Source organism: Penicillium soppii (genome assembly GCF_028829465.1).
Source record: "Penicillium soppii strain IBT 18220 chromosome Unknown utg000010l, whole genome shotgun sequence".
In the NCBI taxonomy this organism is placed as follows: Eukaryota; Fungi; Ascomycota; class Eurotiomycetes; order Eurotiales; family Aspergillaceae; genus Penicillium; species Penicillium soppii.
In genome coordinates, this window is record NW_026643240.1 from 2,812,581 (window position 1) to 2,836,197 (window position 23,617).

General features: G+C 48.8%; 8 protein-coding genes across 8 annotated transcripts; 2 read left to right on the plus strand and 6 right to left on the minus strand.

Annotated features, from left to right (window-relative positions):
* Positions 1–230: 230 nt before the first annotated feature.
* N7529_011718 (putative membrane-tethered transcription factor (SPT23)) lies at positions 231–4,543 on the minus strand (the record flags this gene model as incomplete). Its single annotated transcript, XM_057247244.1, has 3 exons — positions 231–362; positions 419–3,802; positions 3,857–4,543. 3 exons carry the CDS (start codon positions 4,541–4,543, stop codon positions 231–233), a joined length of 4,203 nt encoding a protein of 1,400 aa, XP_057092593.1.
* Positions 4,544–7,348: 2,805 nt separating this feature from the next.
* N7529_011719 (AA9 family lytic polysaccharide monooxygenase) lies at positions 7,349–8,767 on the plus strand (the record flags this gene model as incomplete). Its single annotated transcript, XM_057247245.1, has 1 exon — positions 7,349–8,767. The coding sequence occupies one exon, from the start codon at positions 7,349–7,351 to the stop codon at positions 8,765–8,767; it is 1,419 nt and encodes a 472-aa protein (XP_057092594.1).
* A 579-nt stretch (positions 8,768–9,346) lies between these two features.
* On the minus strand, positions 9,347–9,601 carry N7529_011720 (uncharacterized protein; the record flags this gene model as incomplete). Its single annotated transcript, XM_057247246.1, has 1 exon — positions 9,347–9,601. One exon carries the CDS (start codon positions 9,599–9,601, stop codon positions 9,347–9,349), a length of 255 nt encoding a protein of 84 aa, XP_057092595.1.
* Positions 9,602–9,735: 134 nt separating this feature from the next.
* N7529_011721 (putative RNA binding protein Ligatin/Tma64) lies at positions 9,736–11,800 on the minus strand (the record flags this gene model as incomplete). The annotated part of the gene is made up of 3 exons (XM_057247247.1): positions 9,736–10,823; positions 10,892–11,717; positions 11,780–11,800. The coding sequence occupies 3 exons, from the start codon at positions 11,798–11,800 to the stop codon at positions 9,736–9,738; spliced, it is 1,935 nt and encodes a 644-aa protein (XP_057092596.1).
* Positions 11,801–13,293: 1,493 nt separating this feature from the next.
* On the minus strand, positions 13,294–16,716 carry N7529_011722 (uncharacterized protein; the record flags this gene model as incomplete). The annotated part of the gene is made up of 2 exons (XM_057247248.1): positions 13,294–16,503; positions 16,573–16,716. 2 exons carry the CDS (start codon positions 16,714–16,716, stop codon positions 13,294–13,296), a joined length of 3,354 nt encoding a protein of 1,117 aa, XP_057092597.1.
* A 36-nt stretch (positions 16,717–16,752) lies between these two features.
* On the minus strand, positions 16,753–18,384 carry N7529_011723 (uncharacterized protein; the record flags this gene model as incomplete). Its single annotated transcript, XM_057247249.1, has 1 exon — positions 16,753–18,384. One exon carries the CDS (start codon positions 18,382–18,384, stop codon positions 16,753–16,755), a length of 1,632 nt encoding a protein of 543 aa, XP_057092598.1.
* Positions 18,385–19,668: 1,284 nt separating this feature from the next.
* N7529_011724 (Dabb family protein) lies at positions 19,669–20,153 on the plus strand (the record flags this gene model as incomplete). The annotated part of the gene is made up of 4 exons (XM_057247250.1): positions 19,669–19,687; positions 19,752–19,838; positions 19,899–20,034; positions 20,093–20,153. 4 exons carry the CDS (start codon positions 19,669–19,671, stop codon positions 20,151–20,153), a joined length of 303 nt encoding a protein of 100 aa, XP_057092599.1.
* A 340-nt stretch (positions 20,154–20,493) lies between these two features.
* On the minus strand, positions 20,494–21,800 carry N7529_011725 (tRNA maturation protein LHP1; the record flags this gene model as incomplete). Its single annotated transcript, XM_057247251.1, has 3 exons — positions 20,494–20,587; positions 20,648–21,417; positions 21,477–21,800. 3 exons carry the CDS (start codon positions 21,798–21,800, stop codon positions 20,494–20,496), a joined length of 1,188 nt encoding a protein of 395 aa, XP_057092600.1.
* Positions 21,801–23,617: the final 1,817 nt, after the last annotated feature.

Here is a 23,617-nt window from a genome sequence, read left to right on the forward strand (position 1 = left end):
CGATACTCCACGGGTCTTTACGCAAAGGGCCAGAGAAGTAAAAATAAAATATGAAAATATGATTCCATCATGCGGGTTCTACATATATAGTCATGCCGCGTCATTATAAACACGAATCTTTAAAAGAGGCGACAAAAGGAAAGACGGTTAATCCGCCATGTAAATAAAGTGACTCGCTCAGAGGAAACGCCATAGAAATATATGATCAGGAATCAAAAGAAAAAAATGCCCTAAATGCCCAATTCCACAGCCCGCTGTGTAGAGCGAGCCTTCACAAATTCAAAGCCATCCGTGACGCCTTGCCAGATACCGGGAACGTAGTTTCGAACCCATGCGCAAATAACCAGAAGTAGAAGAGGAATCTGGAGGTCGATTAGTAATATTACAGATAGAAATGGAGCAGTGGTATATGACTTACCCAAATGAAGTACAGGTTTCGGTCACTGCCTAGACCCTTCATCCGCTGTGCTTGTTGCTCTCGGAGATGATTTTGTTGCTCGCGTGAGATGACCTTGCGGCCGATTGTAATGTCTTTAAGTTCTTCCTTGACCTGGAGGACGGCCGGTATGGAGGGCTGCGCCGAGGATGATGATGAAGCGACTGTGCTGCTCTCGGCCTCGAAGTGTTGATCGATAGCTGCCTCTGCCGCAGCACGAATAAGTGTCGATTTCTTTATGTCCGACTCTTCGGCCGTGGGCTCAGGGTGCGGGAAGAGCTCGTCATATGAAGGTGGTTGGTTGGGGTTGGGTGAGGTGTTGCCCTTTAGATAATCCCACCAGCCGTCTCCTCGAGCGGCAGGCCGGTGTGGTACGAGGTTGGTAATGCGGCGCATCATTCCTTGTCCTTGATAGTCCGGGAGAGCAGGAATGGCAGGCATCGGAGGCATAGGAGGGAGTGCAGGGAGGTTGGGGAAGGCATTAGCAACACTCTGCTGGAACTGATTGATTTGAACAGCAAGCTGGTCACGCCAGGCAATAAGAGGCGCCGGTGGGGCACCAGGGGCGATGTTCTGTTCGCTATTGTCCACGATGGACGGGCTGATGTCTTGATGCATACTCGAGCGACGGGAAGAGCTAAATTGTAGAGGCTCGGAGTCGGAATCATCTGTTGTCTCCTCTTCATCGTCCAATTCCTCTGAGTCATCAACGGCATGACCAAGAGAACCAGAAGCCGAAGACACTTCCCACATGGAACTGAGCGAGGCCGAGCTGCTTTGCCGGCGACGTGAGGTGAGAGATCCGACGCTGCGAGACCGGTAGGTGCGAGATGGAAGCAAGGCAGCTTGGTGTGCGGGAAGCGTCGTTGCCAGGTCCGCAGGAGTAAATCCTCGCACGCTGCGGGAATTGGCATTTGCACCTGTCAAACGCAGTCGATGGACAATGTGAGCATGGCCATTCAGCGCGGCTAGATGCATTGGCGCATTGCCTGTGTTGTCTTGAACATCGGGGTTTGCACCTCGAGCCAACAGACCTGCGACAAATCTGGTAAGTCCCAGCGAAGCTGCGAAGTGGAGTAGACTTTGGCCTGTCGCGCTACGGGAATTGTATCGGGGTGGGCGAGGGCTGTCGTCCAGGTCAAGGAATTCAAGATAAGTCAGCATCTTAGAGTCAAGATCACTGTGCTTGCCTTGGTTGTCATGACCTGGTACTTGACGTTGCTGGCCACCAGAAGAGCTACCTTGCATGTCCGCTTGCATGTTGAAGAAAGCATTTGGATCGCTTCCCATGATCTGCTGCGCTGTTTGAAATGCATCTGCTTGGCTTCCCAGCTTCTGGCCAAGGATGTTCAGGGCTAAGCGGTACATCTGAAGCTCACGATCATCGACATAACGGAAGAACAATTGTTGCTTAGGCATGAGGGTCTGAGGTTGTTGGACTTGACCAAAGGTGGGGTGTTCATGCTTGAATACAACAGAAACCAACCCTGGCTGGAGAGCAGGAGGTGTCAGACAATTGAGGCACTTATCACCCCAAAAGGTAGTTGTAGTCGCCAGAGTATCACCGAAAACAACCTCCATACCAGGATAGAATCCACTGCCCAACAAGGTGACCTCGGTACCTCCTGTAATCGAACCTTCGGAGGGCACCAACTTGTGAATTACCGATGGCAACCGATTAGGTGCATTGTTTAGAGGAGGCCAAACCTGACTGGAAGAGTTTGTGCCAAGGGCAAGAGCAAGATTGGGGTCTTGGAACCCATTGCGATTCGCTCCACCTGGTGTCCCGGGACGACTCGGGTGGGCGGAGTTGGGCGTTGAGCCCATTGCACCACCAGCCAGATTGTCTAGGCTCTGGCGCTGGGCAGGAGTGGGGTTGAAGAATGGATTATTGTCATTGCTCTGGTTGGGAGTCGGCGGCCCATTTCCATATTGACCCGACATAGAGGAAGGTGTGACAAATGGTCGTTCTGTTGGAGAAGTGAATCCACGAGCAGCCGCAAGTTGTGCGGCGTTCATGGCCGCCGCGGATGACTGGGGTGTCTCGAGGCGGGTCATTGTCAGCCCGGATGGCAATCTCCCTGAGCTGCTGTGTTTCCGTCGTTTCGTCTGGGGTCCTTGGAAATCAGATGGCGAGGCCCCCCGAGACAAGCTTCGTGATTGCTGAGGTAAAGGCACCCCGTTCGTTGAACCTTGAGCTGTGAATGAACTGGGTGTGAGCTGGTATTGTGAGTTGAATCTTTGCTGGAGGCCCTGCAAATCAGTTGGCGATTGAGGTGCAGCAAATGTGCTCTTCCCAATCTCATTTTGACCCGAAGGGAACACACCAACTCCAGGCAGTTGTGTTCCATCTGCGAGGGAAGGCGAGGGCCCCGTTGGCACAGGTGCGGATGGGGCCTGGGTCTTGTGGTCATCGGTGATCATGATCGAGTTGGTGATGGCCTGCGCAACCACATTGTCCGAGTGATCTTTAACAGTGAAAATGACTTGGAAGCCGAGTTTTTCATTCTGGTGGCGGCAGTAGCAAGCAATGCGCATTGGCAACTCCACTTGCATTGATCCTGGCGGAAGGGAGGCCTCCCCATATCCACCATTGGCGTTCTTTTGCGGTTCAGTCCATTCTTTAATCTCACTGGTATTGAAAACAATGACCCTTTTCTCTTCATCCTTCTGGAACAACTCGTCTTCCTCGGGCTTCCTTTGCTTCTTTCGAGATGCTCGTTTCCGTTCTCGCTGTATACATCCGCTGCAGATCTTCACGTCGCCACCATCCAATGGGCGGTCATCGTCTGAGGTTGGTTGGTACTGGTCTCCCCGTGTCCGTGCAAATGCCCGCTTGATCTTTTCCCGGTCTTGCATCGCGCTCGTGCAAACTAGACTTGTATACAGTTGAAGGGTATCATGGGAGGGTTCGGTGGCTGGAGGAGCGAGAAACTTGAGTTTCGAGATAGTATGCGAAGGTAAACGGAGTTTCTTAACACCGGACGGTAAGGGGGAGAGGGTCAATCGGATAGGAATTTGGGTCTCAACGCGCGATTTCAAAGAAGTCGGGTGCACTGTGAGAACAGGTTGTAGAGAGTTTGCGGAGTTCATCTGGGGTTGAGCCGGGGAGGAAGCGAAGTTGACGGGGTTGATGGGGAACGAATAGGATGGAGGAGTGCCGAAATTCATGCCGGGGGAGAGCGAGGCGTTAAGAGGAGATTGGTGGTTCATGTTGATCCCTCCGAAGCTGTCTTCTAGGATCGACGACGGAGAGTGCCCGCCCCATTGCGGAGCCGCTCTTTCTAAATCTTGGTGAATCGCGTTGGTGTATTGCGACTGGCCATTGAGTCCGAATGCGAAAAAGGGAGATCCGGGCGCATGAGCCTGAGATATGTATTAGTGTCGTCCAAACAGATGTATGCACCTTGAACAACTCACCGAAGGCGCGACATCCTGTGCCAAAACAGCAGGATTACTTGAAGGGCTCCAGAGCTGGGATTTCGATCGCTTATGCGATCTCGGTAGAGATCCATGGTCTGTCTTCAACGGACTGGGGCTACTTGCCGCACTTTCAAAATCAAAGGCTGCGTCCATCGCTTTGTTGCTGACCTCCAAATCGGGATCCATTGAAAAGCCGCCATCCATTGGAAAAGAAGGAACTATATTGAACGGTGATTCCTCCTTTACTGACGATAATTCCGGACGCATCCAGTCCTCGGTTGGATAACTTGCAGAGGACAAGGGATTTTCGCTGTGCGCGGCGGAGTTCGTGGAAGCGATCGATGTCTGCCGGAGATGATTCCGGGGCGATTCAGACGAGGAGCTGCGGCTGGAATCATCTGCGGATTCAGCTGGCGAGTCTGCCGCTAGAGCAGGAACTTTTCTCAGGGGGTTTTGGTCTTGGTATGGCTTCGAGTGTCCCGAGACGCCATTCGTTTGCGAATTTGTGGCCCGAGCGAATAGGTCGTCAAATTCGGCACCGCCATTTTCGGTTGACATCTCTAGTTGTGTAGGATCCAAAAAATCCATGTTGGCATTGCGGAAGGTGGACTCCATGTCGTCGTCCATGATGATGGGATCGAGGGAGGGAAGGGCGGGTGAAGAGGGAGCCTGCACTGGTCCCATCCTTCTTTTTCCGAAGGCTCAATGCTCAAATATCACAGTCGATTGCAACAACCTTCGCAACTTTCGAACGTGCTGACTCAATCGGATGAATTCTCGGAGGCGTTAGAATTCCGGGTTAGATGTATTGACAATCAAGTCTTATCACGAGGTATACCAGGACCAGTCTCCGATACCATGGCCCTGAGAAAAAGCGAGAGGTGATGAGGTTGATGGGGAAAGTCACTGCCTGGTGGTAATCTGTGGAGGAAAGGAGAGCGGGAAAACTGTGAACTCCGATCCCGTACCGGCAGAACCTCAACGAATTTAGCAGACTTCAACGTTGTTTACTGATCAACCACTATTTGTTGTTTTCCTCAAGATGATTTGAATGATTGACGATAAATAAGAAATTGGGTTGAAACAAAAATACACTTCAGTAATTAATCGTCCTCAACAGCCAAGTTCTCTGAGTATATACTAAAAAAAAAAAAAAAAAACAAATCGACACCTCAGGCAACTAAAAAGCGGTGACCAATACAGGTACAGCCAATACGGGACTGACTTATCGCCCCCGTAATAATCCGCAAGTTGATTCGTGATTCGTTTGTTTATCTCTTGGTGTGGACTTTGGTGGACTTTTCCCCCGATTGTCATGTCTTTTCTCTCCTTTTAGATTTGAACACAGCTTTGCTCAACCCTGGAGCTTGATGGAAGACTCTTGTGCTACCGCCTGTTTTCTTCTCGTTGGTTCTTTGTCCTGCAACCGACCTTCTCAAGGTGCACCCGATCTTTCTGGACTGACCCCGGCTGCTTGGAATGACGACTAAGTACTACATGCATTACGTACGGAGGCCTGTGCCAAGTACACGCAGACACTCGTCGGGCTATCATGCCTCACCAAAGGGTAGAGATTGTGCCACTCCGGTTATCGGTTGTCCTACACCCACATAAGATTGGCGTAACGTTACCATCCTGGATATCCCGCAGGTTATGGTAGTCCTCGGTGTGTTGCTTATCACTGTATATCGCTTTAAGGGCTCATGCATATGCAGCACCTGGGAAGGTTTGTGATCGTCGTGCTCACCATGGCGGGGAGCCTCTCAAGCTAATCTCTGCCTGCTGTCGCAATTCCTTCACCCGGCATGTTTAACTTTCATTTCTTTTCCGGTAGATTTGACCTTTGTATGAAACAAAACACTTCAAGATACGAATGTCTTCTCCCCGGGGCGTATTGGCCTGCATATACATATGTGGTGATTTAGTTCCTGAGCAGCCACACGGCTGGGCTTTGGACTAGTTTTGACACATCTAGACCATCGATATTTTCCGTGAGTTAATGTTAGGGCGCACTGTCCTTAGAGTATGCGAGTCAGTTGAACTAGTTCACAAAGTGTGTCTTGAAAATGGCCAGTGGGCCAAAAGTACCGTCAATTGATCAAGATCAGACCTATGATTCGAGGCAGGGTCATAAGCATTGTATCTTGTCGAATAACGTGATAGTTATCCTTATGCGTTGTGCAATTTCGCAAGTGGATTGTGTTTGGCGCCTTGATAATATAGAGAAGTGCTCCCTAGTCTAAGACCTCAGCCCTGTTCTGGATTATCTTGCCTATTTATGAATATCCCCGAGCCATTTCAAGCTGTCACCGATGCAGGTCGAGGGTGTCGGACTCCGTGCCGGCGTGCCGAGTGTTTCAGAATAATGTGTCTAGGCGCCGAGAGTACCCCTCCCCAGGGAAAAAGAGATTAAGGTTCGTATCGGGTAAAACGGTGTCTTGAGCTTTGCATCTCGCCCAAGTCAATCTTTGAAAAATTAGACATATTAACCGGCTGGATTGAAAAGGCGTGGTAAACCGTTGAGATTGTTGACGTTGAAGTGGATATTTCTGCATATGTCGGCCAGATCCTGACATGATTCGAAAATTAGAACAAAAAAAGCCCTGGCAATCAATAACGTTTCAACTTGATCAGCACTCTACAGCTAGACTCGACCTAGATTTGTTAGGCCTGTCAAATCAACGGCATCGTAAAAAGAAATGTGGGGTACGAAAAAAGCCCTGACTTAACATGTCCGCATCCTGAATCATGAAAGCATGCCCCTGACAAGCTTCTTCAAAAGATTCAACGAGATTTCCCCGAAGCAGGAGTTTGAATGAATTCTTGGCATAGCGGAGGTATCAATGAATACTTAAGGCTCCTTAAGGGGGTCCGAATGCCCTAAGTGGGTTCGGTTGTCGGAGATGAAACCCAGAGTGTCGCAAACAACCGCCCACGATCGATAGCTACCAACGAGAGGTATGGATCTTCGTCAAATGTCCCCCTTCTGATGTCCTTGATGGAGAAGAGCTTAATTAATATTTTGTTTGCTAGTGCACTTTGGGAACATCCGGCGCTTTGGAGATAATATGCTTAATCTATCTCTCACCCCTTAGATGCTGATGTCTCGCTCACTCGAGATTCTCCACCTATCGGTGCAGTGACAGGATAGAGGAATCCTGACCTATCTGACAGAGATTGAATTTGATGCGCTCCGTGCTCATTCTCTTTCTTGGCAGGAGACTTGTGCGGCTCCTCTTGAAAACCCAAAGGAGCTATGATGCCGATGAGGTCCAGCATATATAAAGCCTTGGAATCATGGCGCTTGAATGGTTTTGATTTCTCTCATCATCAGTCCTTTGCTATTCCATTCTTTCCAAGGTCCAGTACCTGTCGTTCTCTTTTTTGGGTTGACTTCATTGATTGAATCCCCTTTTCATTCTTTTTTACCTACCTACCGTCTTTCGATCCAACTAACGCTGTGCGTATCTTTATCACAACTTCTTCAAGATGTCTATCTCCAAAATTGCTGGTCTGCTTCTCAGCTCGGCTTCCATGGTCGCTGCTCACGGTTACGTCTCCGGAGCTGTCGTTGATGGTACCTACTACAAGGGCTTCCTCGTTGACACCTACAACTATATGACCGATGTTCCCGAAAACATTGGATGGGCCGAAAAAGCCACAGACAATGGCTTCGTCGATGGCTCTTCATACTCTAGCGGAGATATCATTTGCCACAAGGATGCGACTCCTGGCGCCATTTCCGCCGAGGTCAAGGCCGGTGGCAAGGTTGAGCTGCAGTGGACTGCCTGGCCTGAGAGCCACCACGGTCCCGTCATCACTTACCTCGCTAACTGCAACGGCGACTGCTCTTCCGTCGACAAGACCGCTCTCGAATTCTTCAAGATTGATGAGGCCGGTCTCATCAGTGACAGCAACGTTCCCGGCACCTGGGCCTCCGACAACCTGATCTCCGCCAACAACAGCTGGACTGTCACTATCCCCAGTGCCATTGCCGCCGGCAACTATGTCCTCCGTCACGAGATTATCGCCCTGCACTCCGCTGGCGAGTCCAACGGCGCTCAGAACTACCCCCAGTGTATCAACCTAAAGGTCACCGGTGGTGGCAGTGATGTCCCCAGCGGTACCCTCGGTACCAAGCTCTACACTAACACTGACCCCGGTATCTTGGTCAACATCTACACCGCGCTGAGCTCCTACACCATCCCCGGTCCCGCTCTGTACTCTGGTGCCTCCTCAGGCTCTGCTACCGCCGCCGCTACCACTACTGCTGCTGCCACTGCCGCCGCTACCACTGCCGCCGCTACTACCGAAGCTGCCTTTACTGCCGCTACCACTGCCAGTGCCTCAACCGTGAGTGTTGCTCCCAGCCAGAGCCCCTCTTCGTTCTCGCACCCGCACTTTTCCCGCACCCGCACTCTCTCCCGTCCCACCCCCAGCAACACTCCCAGCGCTGCTGGCCCCTCTGCTCCTTCATTCTCCAACCCCAGCGGAGCTGGCGCCGAGCCCACCGGCGCTCCTGCTGCCACTGAGACAGCATATGCCACGGAGACCGTTGATGCCACCAAGACCGTTGATTCTACCGTCCAGGTTACTGATGAGCCTGTTTCGCAGACCGCTAGCGCTCCCGCTGACAGCGTGACCGTCACTGCCAGCGCCATCGGTGGACAGTCCGCCCAGAGCTCTACCCCCGCTTCTGGTGACGACTCCTCCGCCGCCGAGGCTAGCTCCACTGCCGTTGCTGTCCCCACCCCCGCTGCCACCTCCACCTCCAGCTCTTCAAGCACCTCCGATTACTCCGCCTACCTGAGCTCCCTGAGCGCCGACCAGCTCCTCAGCGTCATTCGCTCCACCCTCAAGTGGCTTGTCTCTGACAACAAGGTTCACGCCCGTGACCTTTCCTCTTAAATGCCTTGTTGTAGAGCTAGGCTTATAGTTGATGCGTGAAGCATATCTATATATCTGATTGCTGGTGCGAGTGTTGGATCTTGAATATTTTTGAAATCTTCCGATCGAGTATCCTGTCGATTCGTCGATTGTTGATTCTTGGATTAGGACCACTTGTAACAACACCGTGTTACGGATTTCCTTACTTTCTTTTCTATTTCCTCCTTGCACTTTGCATCAGGAGAAGAGGGACCTTGAAACCCTTTTTTTAAAACCTTACTTTCATGAATGGAATTGCTGGACTGCTCAAACTTCTTCTCTCGTAATTCAGTCCAATCACTGGCTGCCTCTTCTTTGCCTGTGTAGACGCCCTCGCAGCATGGGTAAACCAATCGAATGCTTCTTCTATAGATCAACGCAACAAGAATACTCTCACCATAAGTACTCGAAGACACCGATGTATATCTTTGGTAACACGAACTTCAGCATGAAGCTCACAATGGGACGACTTACAAGCTCGGGTCATTCTATTGTCGATTCTCTGTCGCTCAGTCAAGTCCAAATTCTCAAGTCATTTGAAAATTCGTGAAAAAGCGACTATTAGAACACGAGGCCTACACAGATGACGCGGCTTTGATGCAGCATTTGTGCGTTGATGAACTTTGGCATTCTGCTGATTTTGGCGACGTTCATGATACAGAAGGGAGAGCATATGGTAACAACATTTTGAGGAATGGCAATGATATCGAGAACCGTGATGACCTCGATGTTAGCGATGGTGCGATGGAATACCCTCAGACTATTGGAATTAATAGACAACGTTTTGTAGATACTCAGTCTTGCATATGTACTCATGGTGGGTGTTACCATATCAATAGTTTGATTTTCATATTAGAAAGTGTACCTCTAATTGTTCTGCTCATTTAATCATGGTTATGCTGGTCATTCCTATGGCCTGCAAGTTCATAGCATAGAAGGAAGTAAGGCACTCAAGTTTTCTTCTTCTTGGTCTTATCCACAATCTCGATCATTTGTGGCCTCAGTCCACGACGAACAAGGGCCGTCTCGATAGCCTTTCGCTGGTCACCTTGCACCAAGACTTCCATGACACCCTTGGAGGCACCAGTAGCCTGAGTCACACTGGTACTACCAGCACACTTCTTCTGTAATTCTTGGGCTAAGAGGGTGGGAATAATGCCAAAGACTTCCAGAGTCACTACTTTAGTGACGGTTTTCGAGCCTGTACGCTTTTCAAGGGTGACAGTGACCTTGGGTGCGGCACCTGCTTTTGGCTTCACATCTGCAACCGTTTGGCCAGTCTTCAAAATCACATAGTGTGGCTGAAGGAGTGATTTATCTTCTATGAGACGTTTCAGAAGACCATCGCGTGTGACCTTTCCACGGGCAAGTGCCCCCTTATCTTCGGTAGAAGACCCGGTGAAAATGGTGTTGGCGAGGAAAGGATTGAGAGTGATAATTCTTCGGTTTTCCTTTGAGATGATCGGTGGATCTTGAGACTGAAGATATTGATCCAAATGAGATGACACGTCGGTATGTTTGTAAAAGTTGCTCGGGTTTCCCGCAGCAAGAGCAGGGAAAATAGTTGGCATCAGTTTTCCCGATGGTTTATACAGACTTTGCACAGTGATTGACTGGCCTACTGAAGGGTCGGAGTCATCTGTGGTAGCGGGCTTCCTACCTTCCGCCACAGACGGCTTGCTGCCTTCGAGGGCACGGGGCGAAGGTAGTCGATATGGAACGAAACGCTCAACACGGTGATCCCCGAAGTCCACATCCAGAATGACGGTCTCCTGACCATTTCGGTCTTTCGACTTGACGAGCTTCGACTTGTCTAGATGCTTGATGAACTTCTTGACGTTTTTCCAGCTAGTCTTCTTGATGTTGTAAAATTGTGCTTGTTGGGAAGTGTACACCGGTAAATAAGGTGTAATGAGATCAGATATCAATGCGGAGGGTGTAATAGGCAATGAGAGACCATGATTGCTAGCTGAGGGGTTGTCCTGCTTCTGCTTGTATAGGGCATAGACAAAGGCATTAACAAAAGCATCGTCAATTTCTGACACAGATCAGCATTTCGTTCGTTTCAAGGCGCAAAAGAAAGGAGGGAGGAAAGTGAGCTCTCACCTTTTGTTGTCGGCTCCGGTTCCCCTTCAACCTCAGGTTCTTCCACTGGGGCAGGTTCGTCACTCGGTGTCTCCTCAATAGTCTCTGCAAGAGCGTCTTCTTCATCCTCAATTGTCAAATCCTCAATTCCTTCTTCGACATTGTCTGTTCCATCTTCATCCCAGCCCTCCAAATATTCTGGCGCTGGGCGGCCGGGTCGTGATGCAGAGCTCCACGCCCAAAGCTCATCACCCTCCCAATGCAATCCCCGGACGGCATGACCCTTGGTTCCTTGGACCTCACCCAAAGCTGAAACATCGATCTCACAGATGCCGACGAAAAGAGGCACTGTATGTTTGTCCACACTCGCAACCGCAACAACAGCCCCCTTGACCGCCTTCGCTGGGAATGGAGGTTCGTTCGCAAGGCCGGGAGTCATCAGGTCGGCTCCACCATGGAGTTTGCCCATAACAAATTCTGGGGTATAGAGTAATGGGACTAGGTTGGGGTTGTGCCATAATGTGTAGACAGTCGGGTACAGTCTTTTGTCAGCCCCAGGGCCATGTTCTAGCTTGAACCATAGCACGCGCTCTTCACCGTCCGGATGTGTACCAACGTAGACAATTCCTTGTAGCTCGCGTAGATCTGGACCAGCAGTCGTTGTGAATCGAGCGGTCAAAGAGTTATCGGGGAGAAGTGCATTTCGGATTGACGTCAGTGAGGCCGTCGTGGGCGCAGAGGCCGAGTCTGCTTCGGAGGTTGAAGGTATGGAGATCTGGTAGTCTTTGATAATTTGGTCGGCGATCTTTCTCCGATCGGACGAACGCAGAGGAGAAAGATTCTTGATCTACTCCATGTCAGTTGCCGCGAAGGAAGCTCCAATGGAGGGGTAGTGCGGGGTGTGTGTACCGTTGGCTTCTTTTTGAACATCTTGGAAGTATGAGAGTTTATAGAGTGATGCTAAATAGAATCATCAGACTGGAAGCAGACCGTAGTGTCAGAAGAAAAATTGGGAGTCAAGTGAGGTGAGGTGAGGTGCAAACAAAGATTCTCGGTCTCCACAAATTCGGGAATTTAATCCAGGGTACATCTCATAAAAGCATTCTTGGCGTGGTTTTTCGAGATGATGCCAATCTCCGAAGTATCAATAACAAATCCTGTAGCTCCATTAGCTGATCGATGTGCTTCCTCTATAGTTAATTTGTCTATGTTAGTGTCTTCAGGCGTGATCCGGATTTTGTCTCGGCTTGTCGACATCACCTTGGATATCGGGGCTCTGTGTTACTACAAATGGTAACACTCTATCTTGCCACTGAAATGCTTCCGGTAATGTAATACTAGGACCCGTTTAGTGGGCTAAGAAAGAGCCTCGCCTTCTTTTTAGGACTAGCCTCGTATGTAAGCTCGAGTTCAGGTTGTGTTTATCGACGAGAAAATATATAAACCATAGTATAGAAAATGAGATATGAATATCCGAGATATTCTTATCCATATATAGAGTCTAACATAAAGTCGTGTTCTAAAGCAGTAATACTAGTGCTATTCCACTACTAGTGTCTAGTGGGACTGGTCCTTCATACCGAGAGAAAAGAGACACATAGGCATAGCATAGTCTAAAGCGGCGATGTTCTTAGAGGGGAATTAGTGCTAGACCTTATGGTAGCCAGTCGCACACTTTATTGTGATCAATGATCTCACCTCTCACTCTTAGTAGGCAGAACCCCCTGGCATTGAAGATTCGCAGCCTCTGATCCACTAATGGTCTTTATAGTCATATAAGAGGGGATTGTTGATCACAATTGCTTCTAGACTCTACTAACTTATTCTTGTAATCTTATGCACATTCAGCACTGTCATCTGCGGATATAATCATAAGGACCGAAAGGAACCTCAAGGTGCTCTAGGCGCGATTTGTAAATTATTAGCCGAACGGGATTTCTGTAAAGGATAAGATAACTAGACGGAATCTTATGTGGAGTAGCTTTAAATTGAGTGAGCCGATCAACAAGCTCTCCGTCGGTTAACTCGGGTAAATCGTAATCGACACATTCAGGAAAATGGATCTAGATATGGAACAGTACGGGATCACGATAAGCAAGAACAACAAACCCAGAGGCAGGACTGTATTTCGGCGCTGGAAACGGGAATTCTAGATAGCCACGACTTATCGCATCTTGGTCAGAAATATGTATATTGGTACTAGCAAATCTCCTGGCAGGGAAATGACTAGCACCTTTACGAGGGGTGAGTACTAAAGCGGAAACGGAAGGCCATGTCGCGCGGCCTAAAATTCGGTGTATATGCACACAATCATCTCACAGCTGCTGAAAGACCTGTCTGAGAGATAACAATTATGAAAAAAATACTTAAGGTGTTATCATGTCATCTTTTCAACGTGCTTCTACATAAAATTGCATAACTTGCTACTGCCATCCCCATCCAATTTGTCTAACTACCTCAATATCACTATGTTTCCACCTCTCAATCATTTCCAGTGCCTTTTTCTTCAGCGGTGTCTTTGTCTTCTCGGCATCATGAAGCAACATCGCTGCTAGTTTAACCCTGATCCATGTTTCGACAGGGCTAAATTTTCGATTTCCATCATTGCAATCGCCCAGGACCAATGCGCAAACCACTTTATCTGTGGGAGAGAGCTCCTTCAATATTTTTGCAACGCTATCAAACTTCATCCACAAAACTAGGTCTTGAGCGTAGTTGGAAATCAGATCAGTGAGAGCAGACATGAATTCTTCCAACGCAGAACTTGATGTTGAAACCCCGTAGACTGGCGATGGTAGAAGCAAAAGCTCGTACTCAATTTTGCTGGGTAGAGTCACCGGGTATGCAGTGAACTCAGTAGGCCAACCTTCTGTCCGAACCTTTTCAGAGGCAGCGGCAATAATCGCCATCAGTTTTGTGTAAGGCTCATATATCCTTTGCCTGAAAGATGTTTGGTCATTGGGTTTAACTGATATTTTTGATCGCAAACTGCCGAGAAGCTCCAATGAGTACTTTGGGAAAATGGCGAATTTGGCTTCTGAATCGACGTATTTGATTGGGAACTTGACAATTCTCTCCGCACGTAAAGTGAGCTCCTTTAGTACAAGCTGGTCAGTCAGCCCATCTTGGACTTTTCCATGTGGAAGTGAAAGGAGTCGATTGAAACTGCCAAGAGACTGTCGATCTCTCAGGGACTCCACGAGTTGCTTTATGTGGGTTTGGACCTCGTGACTTTTTGCTATTGCAGCTGTCGAGACTTTCAAAGCTTCAGAAATTCGGTTGAAAGAAGTGTGGTGTAGATAGCCAAAGGCCCAGGTGCGATGGATTTGCAGATAAGAGCCCGGGAGATATTCAGCCCACACACGTAGGATATCATCAACTAATTTCATATCAAACGGACCAATGACCGAACCATCCAGTCCAAGCTCTGCAAGTGAGGTGCCCATTCTGGAAAGAAGACAGGTTATCCATCTGGTGTGGTTGCGCGTGGAATCTTGCAATAGTGGCAATAGGATCTTCTGAACATAATCTGGTCGGAGATTTTCTGGTATGCTGTTTTTCGCAGTCCACACGAGCAAATGCAATATCGGGCGTGAGCTTGTCATGATAGGAGGCAATTGACCTCCGGATTCTGCTATGCGCCAGTGATCCTCCGTTGCAATGTCTCTCTCACTGGGGGAAGAAGCACACAAAGAGATAGATGTCAAGAGTCCCAATGGCTCGGTGCTGTGACTCTGGATAATGAGTTTCAAAACAGAAACGGCTATCTCAACGCGAATGTCGATATGTTGACTGGCCCTAAAAACCTCTTCGAGGAGTTGCAGTCGAGTAGATGGCTGAAGGAAGTCCGCCTCGGCAAGGGTCTGGGCAATCATCTTGACTGTAGTGACCTTCATGAATGGTTTCCCTTCATTGAGAAGTGGCTTGACTTGCCCTTGGAACATGTCACATGCATGCTTAACAAGGCTCTGTACAAGACCACGAGCCTGCTTTGGAGTAAGAACCCTCCCAATTCTAACCAAATTAATCTTGCGATGACTTGAGGAGTCTTTTGGAAATTCCGTCCATACCCGAAGCACCGCTTCTATCACGAGCTGAGGTTGGTCACTTCGCAATAACACGATAATCAGGTCTAATGCGGTATCCAGTAGAATTCGATAATTTGATGCTTCTGGGCACGCTTTCAGTGCATCCAAGAAACAGCAGATCAGATCTCGCAGTAACTCAGCTGGAACATCTCGGGCACATCGACTCAAAGCACTGACTGCATAGCTCATGGAACCGGTATCGGCCTTGCTCATTCGAGTAATAAAGCTATCACTCAAATAGGTTGGTGGGTAGCGAGGAGCCCCATTGTTTGGGAACCTTCTCCGCAGAATTTTGGGGTGTGGGGTGCTGGAATCGATAAAAAGCAGGGCCGACAAAATCACTGCCTCTTGATGCCCCAAGTCATGCCTGTCTTTGGTGGTGGAGGACCAAATTGCAACTGGTCTTAGTGGCTGTGTGGACTCTACCTCTCTGGTACGGACGGACATGGATCGCTGCGATGGATGCATACGATAGTTGAGCAGCACACGAGGTATCTCCTTTGGCCTTTCATCTTTCACAGTGACCCCGATTTCTTGGTCAAAATTCTCCAATGGATTCCAATTATTCACCCCCGGCCCCTTATGAACTTTCAATATCATTGGATCCGGCGCCTTGCGAGACCTTGGCCGTATGAGGTACTTGGCTTCAGGTGTGATATAAGATTCCACAAGAGGGGCTAACCAGTCTTGGAAAATTTCAAGATAGAGTGGGTGTGACTGCAAGACTGACAGGTAATGCTCCCATATCTGCATGGCACACTGCACCTTTGCTGCCTCTTCGCCATATGCGATCATGGCACGAACTGTAAAGGCGAGGCTATCCACAAACCCGCCACCAGAATCGTATTGTTCTGGTTTAGATGTCATAAGTGTTTCCACGGAGCTGAACAGAACTTCGTGGGCCCTCGAAGACAGAAACGGCGCTTCGATAGGACGCTGCAAAGCGTGGTATAGCCAGTCTTCAGATACAGCCAGTTCTTGGATGGAGAGACCACGAGGCCAGCCTTTATCGAGAAGCGAAGTATTTGGGTCTTTGCTGACCCGAAGCTGCAACCATAGCTTTTCCCTTTCGAACGCGAGAAGGTCCATGAATTTCAATTCGATTGTGGTAGGACTATCAGGGCAGCTTGTTTGGACAATTGCAGATGAACCAGCCCAGGGGCACAGCGTCTGGCCTTCTGTGTTTCCTTCGAGTTCGTATTGGATGATTATTGGCAGGAGGGAGCCGAGCAGCAACTCAACAATATCCGGCTCCTTGGCCAGCTCATCAGATGTGTAAGACCTCAATGCCGCCATTCTGCTGCTTATAATTGTTGAAAACATGAAAGATACCCTTCTCAAATTTTTCACTGAGCCTTTATACCAGGGCTCTCGGATTAGTAGCAGAAATGTCTGAAGAAGAGCCAACAGAGCTTTGTGTGCCGTCTTCACATTGACTTCAAGATCAGATCTCGATGAAAGGTTCGCAAGTCGCAAGTCAGAACCACAAGCTAGAATAGGGCCTGCACCTTTGAGGATTTCCTCTAAAGTCTTAGGGAAAACAAACTGTATGACAAAGTCAAGTCAGTACCAGATCTCCGCTGTTTGAGAAGTTTAATCCACGTGAGAACATACCGGATCTCGTAAGAATCGAGCATTCCATTCCATAATGTCACAGACTACATCAAGGGACTTGGTCTCCGTGCTGAGCTGTATGGCTGCCGTTGCCCAACGCTCGCGCTCGGTGGCGTCACGTCCACGCTCTGCCCGTTGCTTCATTTCCACAAGAGCTGCTGGCCCTTTAGTTCATGCACTCTAGATATTTGCATGGGCTTGCATACCTTTATTAGTGACTGGCATATCATCAATCGTTTTGGCCGTCATAGACTCCCAACATGCCCAAAGCATGCACTGTTGCTGCCAAGACAACGTCCATGGACTTCCCTTCTCCTCGCCACTTGGCAGGAAATCCTCGCAGCGATGCAACGACAGTGATCTTTGGAAGAGCAATTTAGAGTGATCATGGGGCAATGAGCGCAGAATACCGTAAGTCCAAATCGAAACAAGACTTTTCTCTTCAAGATTTCTCTCTTCTTTTATTGGAGGCCATGCCGTGATATCGAACTTGAGGCTTGGCGAGTGCTCGCATAGACGTTTGAGGAGCTCATACCTTCCTTCTGATTTCACTTTCATTAGTACACTGATAACAAGATTCGTGAATGCTAAACGTGGGTGGTGCGTGGACTTGAATGTTTGAGCCGGTTGGACAGGCTGAATTGACAATCGCTCGTCCCTAATCTGCAGAACATTCTCCACCAGGGACCTGTCCAAAGCAGATCGACTTTGCGCAGTAGGTCTGCATTGAGAGCCATTCCTCGTCTTTTTGATGAACGTGTTGGATGCATCCTGTTTCCAATTGGTGGAGCCAAACCATGCAAGATTCCAGAGTTGGAGAAGTTGTCCCGGAAGAGGCTGGGATAGCCAGTTAGAAGAGTTCACAAGTCGAGCCAACTCCAAGCAAGCGTTGAAAATCGGAAGAATAGTTTCGAATGGGAGTCCTTGGCGAACCGCTAGAGCAAGAATTCGGTCAATCCATTCACTGGCTCTATATGTGTTTGAACGTAAGGCACGATCGGAAATCAGAACCTGCAGAATATCTATTCCAAACACGAGCCCGGGAAGTAGGTCAGACTGCGACCCTGTAGCATGTAGTGAAAAGTAAGGTTCTCTTGATATAAGCAATGCGTCCTTGCAATGATCCAGAACACGCTTCCGCACACCCGGAGACACATGAATCACCCCTGTTGCCACCTGTCGTAAGAGCTTCGGGTGCAAGAGTGCGAGGTCTTTGCATAAGTCGGGGGATTCAGGATGTCCAGAATCGAGAATATCCGCCACTTTATTCGGAGTACATTGTGCGTATAGTCGGAAAACATAAAGAGACAATGATCTGGTGGTCCAAGTATCCGACTGTTGAATCAAATCCATGAGCTCTTCGGTACATGCCATCAGCGAATCCCAATCTGAGCAGGGGCCGCCTCGGGAAATGGCTTGTACCAGCAATCGTACTTCATCAAGCGGGAGTTCATCGATAATTTCTTTAATCCCCTTAGCACCTCCCAGCGGGTCCCATCCGCTCTTCTTCCAGTTCAGTCTGTGGAAAACCTGATGGAGATATTTGATACCTGCTCTGCGGACTCCAGAGGAGGTTTGATCCCGTAGTGCATTGTTGAGAAAATGACTCGAATGCCTACAGGCGATAGGCAGCCAGACTCTATACGCTGTAACAGGGATAGCCTCAGTATATATCTGGTGAAGAATGTATGAATTAATTGAGTTGAGATGGTCCACTGAAGGGTTGCTTCCGATAATGCTCCGAAAATGCTTGGTGAGGGTGCCTGGATGGAGCAGCACCGCTTGGGGCTCCAGGGTCGGGGGAATCTTCATTTTGCAAAATAGTGTTGAGTTGAAATGAAGCCCCAGAGATCCTGGTTATTTGAACATGTCCAGTTGCCGAGTGTTAAATGTGCTGTGAGTCAGAGAGGAGAAATGAATGGATTATAAGGCGCTAGCATCCCACCAAATGGTCGGAGCACCCCGACTTCACTTAAGAGCAGAATGGTTCTGTTGCTTTTAGAATTCCCCCTTTTTTGTGGCAAAAGAAGAGTAGTCCAATTTCAGTTGGAATAGTATTCCTATGCTTGGAAAATCAAAATCAAGTCACGCGCTGCGCGCTGTATTTGTTTAGCTAAATGGTCAATTTGTGTCACTGCTGGAAGATTTAGCATATGGTTGTCCTCCAATCACCACCTTTTTACCCTTCCTGACTTGTTGATTTGGGCTTGTACTTCAGCAAAAGCGCCATTGACTGTTTTTAAGGTGATAAGAAACTTTTGACCATGTCTCACAGGAATACCCTCCCCAGGCCCCTTATTTTGTTCTCGGTTGTGATTAAGCAGTGCAACAAAGGCACTAGTGTAGTAGCCACAATATGAGCGGCCAGCATCTTGCCTTTCGTTGTCTATGAGGGGCTTCATCGGACCATCAACCTTTCTTATAGAAGAATACAAAAGCAGCCCTACATACCACACGGTGGTGGGCAAACAACGCTCTAAGTTACAGAAGTACACCTTCCTTTCCACTGAAGAGAGCTCTAATAATTCAAGGCTAGTTTAGAGAATAAATGAACGTGTAGTGATTATATTGGCAGTGGAAATAGGGAGGTTATTTGTCTCACAGAGAACCTTAAGAAACTATCGTGTGTGATGATTCATTTCACTAAAATCCTCTAAGGTCGTTTGTTTTCTTTTTTGAATGACCAAAAGGCCTATCCACAATAGAAGGTATATTCTTGCCTCAAACGTTAAGACTCAGAAAGACAGGAAGGCAGAAGACACAACTAAGGTAAATACATTAAAGGAAAGAGTATAGCTGCGATCCATTCATCGGAATATATAAACAATGAGTATATGCCCAGGTGGCAATCCTAACCCTGAACAACAATGAACGCGAGATAACTCCATTCATAACAACCTGCTCGCGGCATATAATCCAATTACTTGTCTTTCATAAGTTTATAAAGAGCAAATTCACAAACAAGCTGGCACGGGATATCTATCGAAGCCATCGGATATCTGCCGAGAACCCCTCACCGGTTGATCCTCATAGATACTTTATCTACTACTCACTCTTGTCCGTACATCTACTCTCATCTACCAAACACCAATCAATATGCCAGTATATCATATCGGTATGTAGATGCAAATCTATGTTTGAAGATCGTCGCCCAACACACGAACGACTAACTGGACAAGTGCTCTTCCGCCTTAAGCCCGGCGTCACCGCCGCTCAGGTTTCGACCTGGAAAGAGACATGCCAGGGTATGGTTGGGAAGATTCCCGGTGAGCAATTGTAGCAAGAATCCATGATAGGCGATGTCTTCTAATCACGAGTCCAAATAGGCCTGTTGTCTCTGCAGAGCGGGACTCCCTTGCCGATTTCAATTCCCCGCGCCAAGGGATTCGATATGGGTCTTGTTGCTGTTTTGGAAACCCCCGAACATGTCGCTACCTATGCTGTGCATCCAGCCCACCTAGAGTGAGTTTGATTCGAAGGTTATAAGATGGCCAGGAATTCATGGGCTAACGATTTGAAGGGTCCACAAGATGCGCGAAGAGTTATGCGATGATACGCTGGCATATGATTTGGAATTTTAAATGCCACGTTGAAAGAGTATCAGCCGGTTTACACTGTGGGCACAATACGAGATCAGGATATACGAAGTTTTGAGATCAATCTGTTCAACAGTCTCATTTGTACATTTCAGACAATCAGGCTTCGGTCATAACCGCCGAGGCCTGTGTCGACCCGTAGATGCTCGTAATCAAGTGACAAAAACGCCGAGAAAGGATCACCTCTAAGAAAAAACTAAGAAAACAGAGGCAGGTCGGATCTCCAATCCGCAATACTTTTGAGTTCCCACTGATTGACCAAACCAGAGGACAAGGGAATAAAGAATACAAGACGGGACCTTGCGAGCCACCAAAAGTAAGATACTTACTCCTTGGTGTCGGCCTTCTTGGCGGGGTGGTCGCCGTTGGCACCCTCGTCATCACGAGAGCGCTTGGTGCTCTGCACCACGGGGACACCGCTAATGTTGAAAGTTAGCATAGAATCCTCTCACCGCGTGGTTTAGATTTAGTCAACTTACTTGGAATCCTTCTGGGCCTCCTTGGAGGCCTGGAAGCCGTTCTGCTGGTCCTCGGTGCGGCGCTCGCGCCAGTCACGGTCGTTGCGGTCACCGCGGTCACCGCGACGGTCACTACCACGTCCACCACGGCCACCACGACCACCACGGCCGCCACGACCACGGCCACCGCTGCGGCCGCGGTTGCGACCGTCAGAGGGGTAGACCTTGCCAGCCTTGATCTCCTCGACCTTCTCGTCGCAGTACTCCTTCTTGCTCTTGTAGGTCAGCTCCTTGCCTTCCCATTGGGGCTTCGCCTCAAGGGCGAGGAAAGCCTTCTGCTTGTCCTCATCGACGAACTCGACGAAGATGCTGCCCTTAAAAGTCTTGTCGATAGTGCGGCGGAGACGGATGGCATTAATGGGGCCATAGGGGGCGAAGAAAGCCTCGATATCGAGCTGGGTGGTGGGCTGTTCCTCACCGAAGCCGAAGCCCTTGACGTAGATGGAGCGGGCCATGGAGGCATCTTCGAAAACCTTGATTGCCTTGTTCTCGTGATCGTCGACGGACTCGGGGAGAGGAACCTTGCGCTTGACAGCGGTGTCGTTGTCGGTCAATTCAACATTCTCGGCGGTCTTGAGGGCCTCAACGATGGCGGAGAAAGGTTGGAAGCGACGCATGCGCTTGAAGGAGTGCAGGAGCTCAAGGGGAACGGCGTTGTTGGCGCTGCCGCCGACCTTAGAGAGGAGGAACTTGTCCATGGGGAGGTTAGAGTCAGAGAAGTAGAATTCGACCTAGAATATGCGCATTAATGAGAATTCGTGAAGTCTTGGTTTTCAAGGGCCATTGATACCTGCTTGCGAATCTCCACAGGGTCATCGGTCTCCTCCAGAGTGGAGGGGTCGAACTTGGTCTTGTAACGAGCACCTCCGCGGCCACCACGGCCACCGCGCTGGAATGTGCGAGTCTCGCGCTTCTCCTGGGGCTCGGAAGACTTCTCCTGCTCCTTCTCAGACTTCTCACCGAGCTTAGCGGCTTCAGCGACAATGCGAGCCTCATCGGCGTCCTGGGCGGGCTGCGCGGAAGTGGCGTTCTCGCCTTTCAGCTCAGCGAGCACATTCTGAACATCCTTCTCGGCCTCGGCGTTGGTAACGGGGGTCTTCTGTTCTTCGGCCATTGTTGCGAAATATGTGACTGTTGCGGTTGGAACAAAAAAAAAGGATAAGCAACAATCGTAGACGGTGACTCGGGAATTTAAGAAAAGGGGTAGAAGTAGCAAAAGATTTTATAAATCTATATGGAGTGAGACAATACCTTTGATGCGCTATTCAAGATTCTTTGGCGCTTGGGACAATAGAATCGCAGCGGGGATAATCAGCGATTTTTTTTTGAGCTCCTTCGTTATTGTTGCCTGAGGCAGAAGTCCAATCCGGCATTGGTTAGCGTGGTGAGAGAGGCGATACGGGGTTTTCGATAGTTTCATGACTAAGGGGTCACGTGGGGCGGTTGCCCAATTATCAGTCCAGCAAGCATTATCATTCTTATCCTTAGCATAGCTGCGAGAAATCTATTATCTTGACCGACCCATCCTTGATGTTTCATTTTCATTGACCAGGGTGGATCGAGGACTCGGTCGGAGGTTCTAAATTAGCTCGCTCTATAGCTAAGGATCTACCGTCAGGTCCGAGTCAGCTTCCCTAGATATTTTCGTGGTTCTAGAGGGGGCCCACTGAGACTAACAGCGAGAACTCTTATATACACTAAATAGTCGAGATCTATTCAGAAGCGAACGCTAAGTAAATAGTGAACGAAGATCAAATATATAGTAACATCCTCATCGAGATCGATTGGCGAATGCCGCCGTTTCCCTTCATTTAGCCACGATGGTACTCATGAACGGCAGATTTTGAGGACAGTAATTTACTGATAGCGAGCGGCTTTCTCTTCGTGATAAATCCTGTCTCATATCTCAATGTCTACTTCTAGTTTATCTTTTCCGCTAGAATTGTGTAAGAGAATATTCTGATTGCTAGAACTGTCTCGGCATTATTCTAATGTAAAATAGTGAAATTAGACACAATTGACTCCCATGCTGCTCATTACGGAAGCCCGAGGAGCCCATAAGACGACGGAAGCTCCCATGGGCTGACTCTTATCGGCGACGTCCGTAATCACTATGCCAGTATTCACATTATCTATGTTGCCCCGTAGGAAGTAGTACCATGGGTTACGGATATGTCTACGTATCTCACTGAGTAAGCCTCGATATTTCTACTACTCCGCCGAGCATAGTCGCCAGGATCTATAATCCCGATTCCTACGAAAATCCTTAGAAGTAGGGGAAGAACACATATTTCAGTCCATACAGTTGGAGTCGAAAACAAATTCACCCTGTGACACTGGCTCTTCGTTTCTCGGCCCGTACCCGAAATCACACTAATCCATGCAGGGCTACTTCAGGAACAACTCCTGCTTGGCCGTATCGTGATTTATCATGCACTGGGAAGTCAGGGCTTCTGTAAGTTACTGAAATTTTTACGGATTGTTCTAGGCGGTAATCTCGAGATTGGGCGTACATGAGGGGGCAACCAAATCTAGCGACAAGGCTTGATCACCATCTTGTCCTTCCCTTCTTCCTTTTCACCTGTAGCCAGTTGTCCTTGTCCGCAATGCGTGCTGACGACTGTGTTACCGCTGTAGAGGAACAACACTAGTAGGCCGATATGGTCTTTTTTTGTGCTTTACATAATTTACCGTTCTCAAATTCCATTCGTTCCTGGTGTCTGCCTAGGGCTGAGACTGCCAAGTACTGACAGATCCTCCAGGAATCCAACCGTGTGTAAGTATGTGCGACCGTCAGTACTATACTGATTTCGTCTATCAGCTCCGAGAGCTCGAACAGTAGCTTAACTCATATTTATCAGTCGGTGAATGTTCGGTGCTCGTTTACTTTCCAGCAAGGTCCTCTCTACGAGTGCTTCAACAATTCGACTC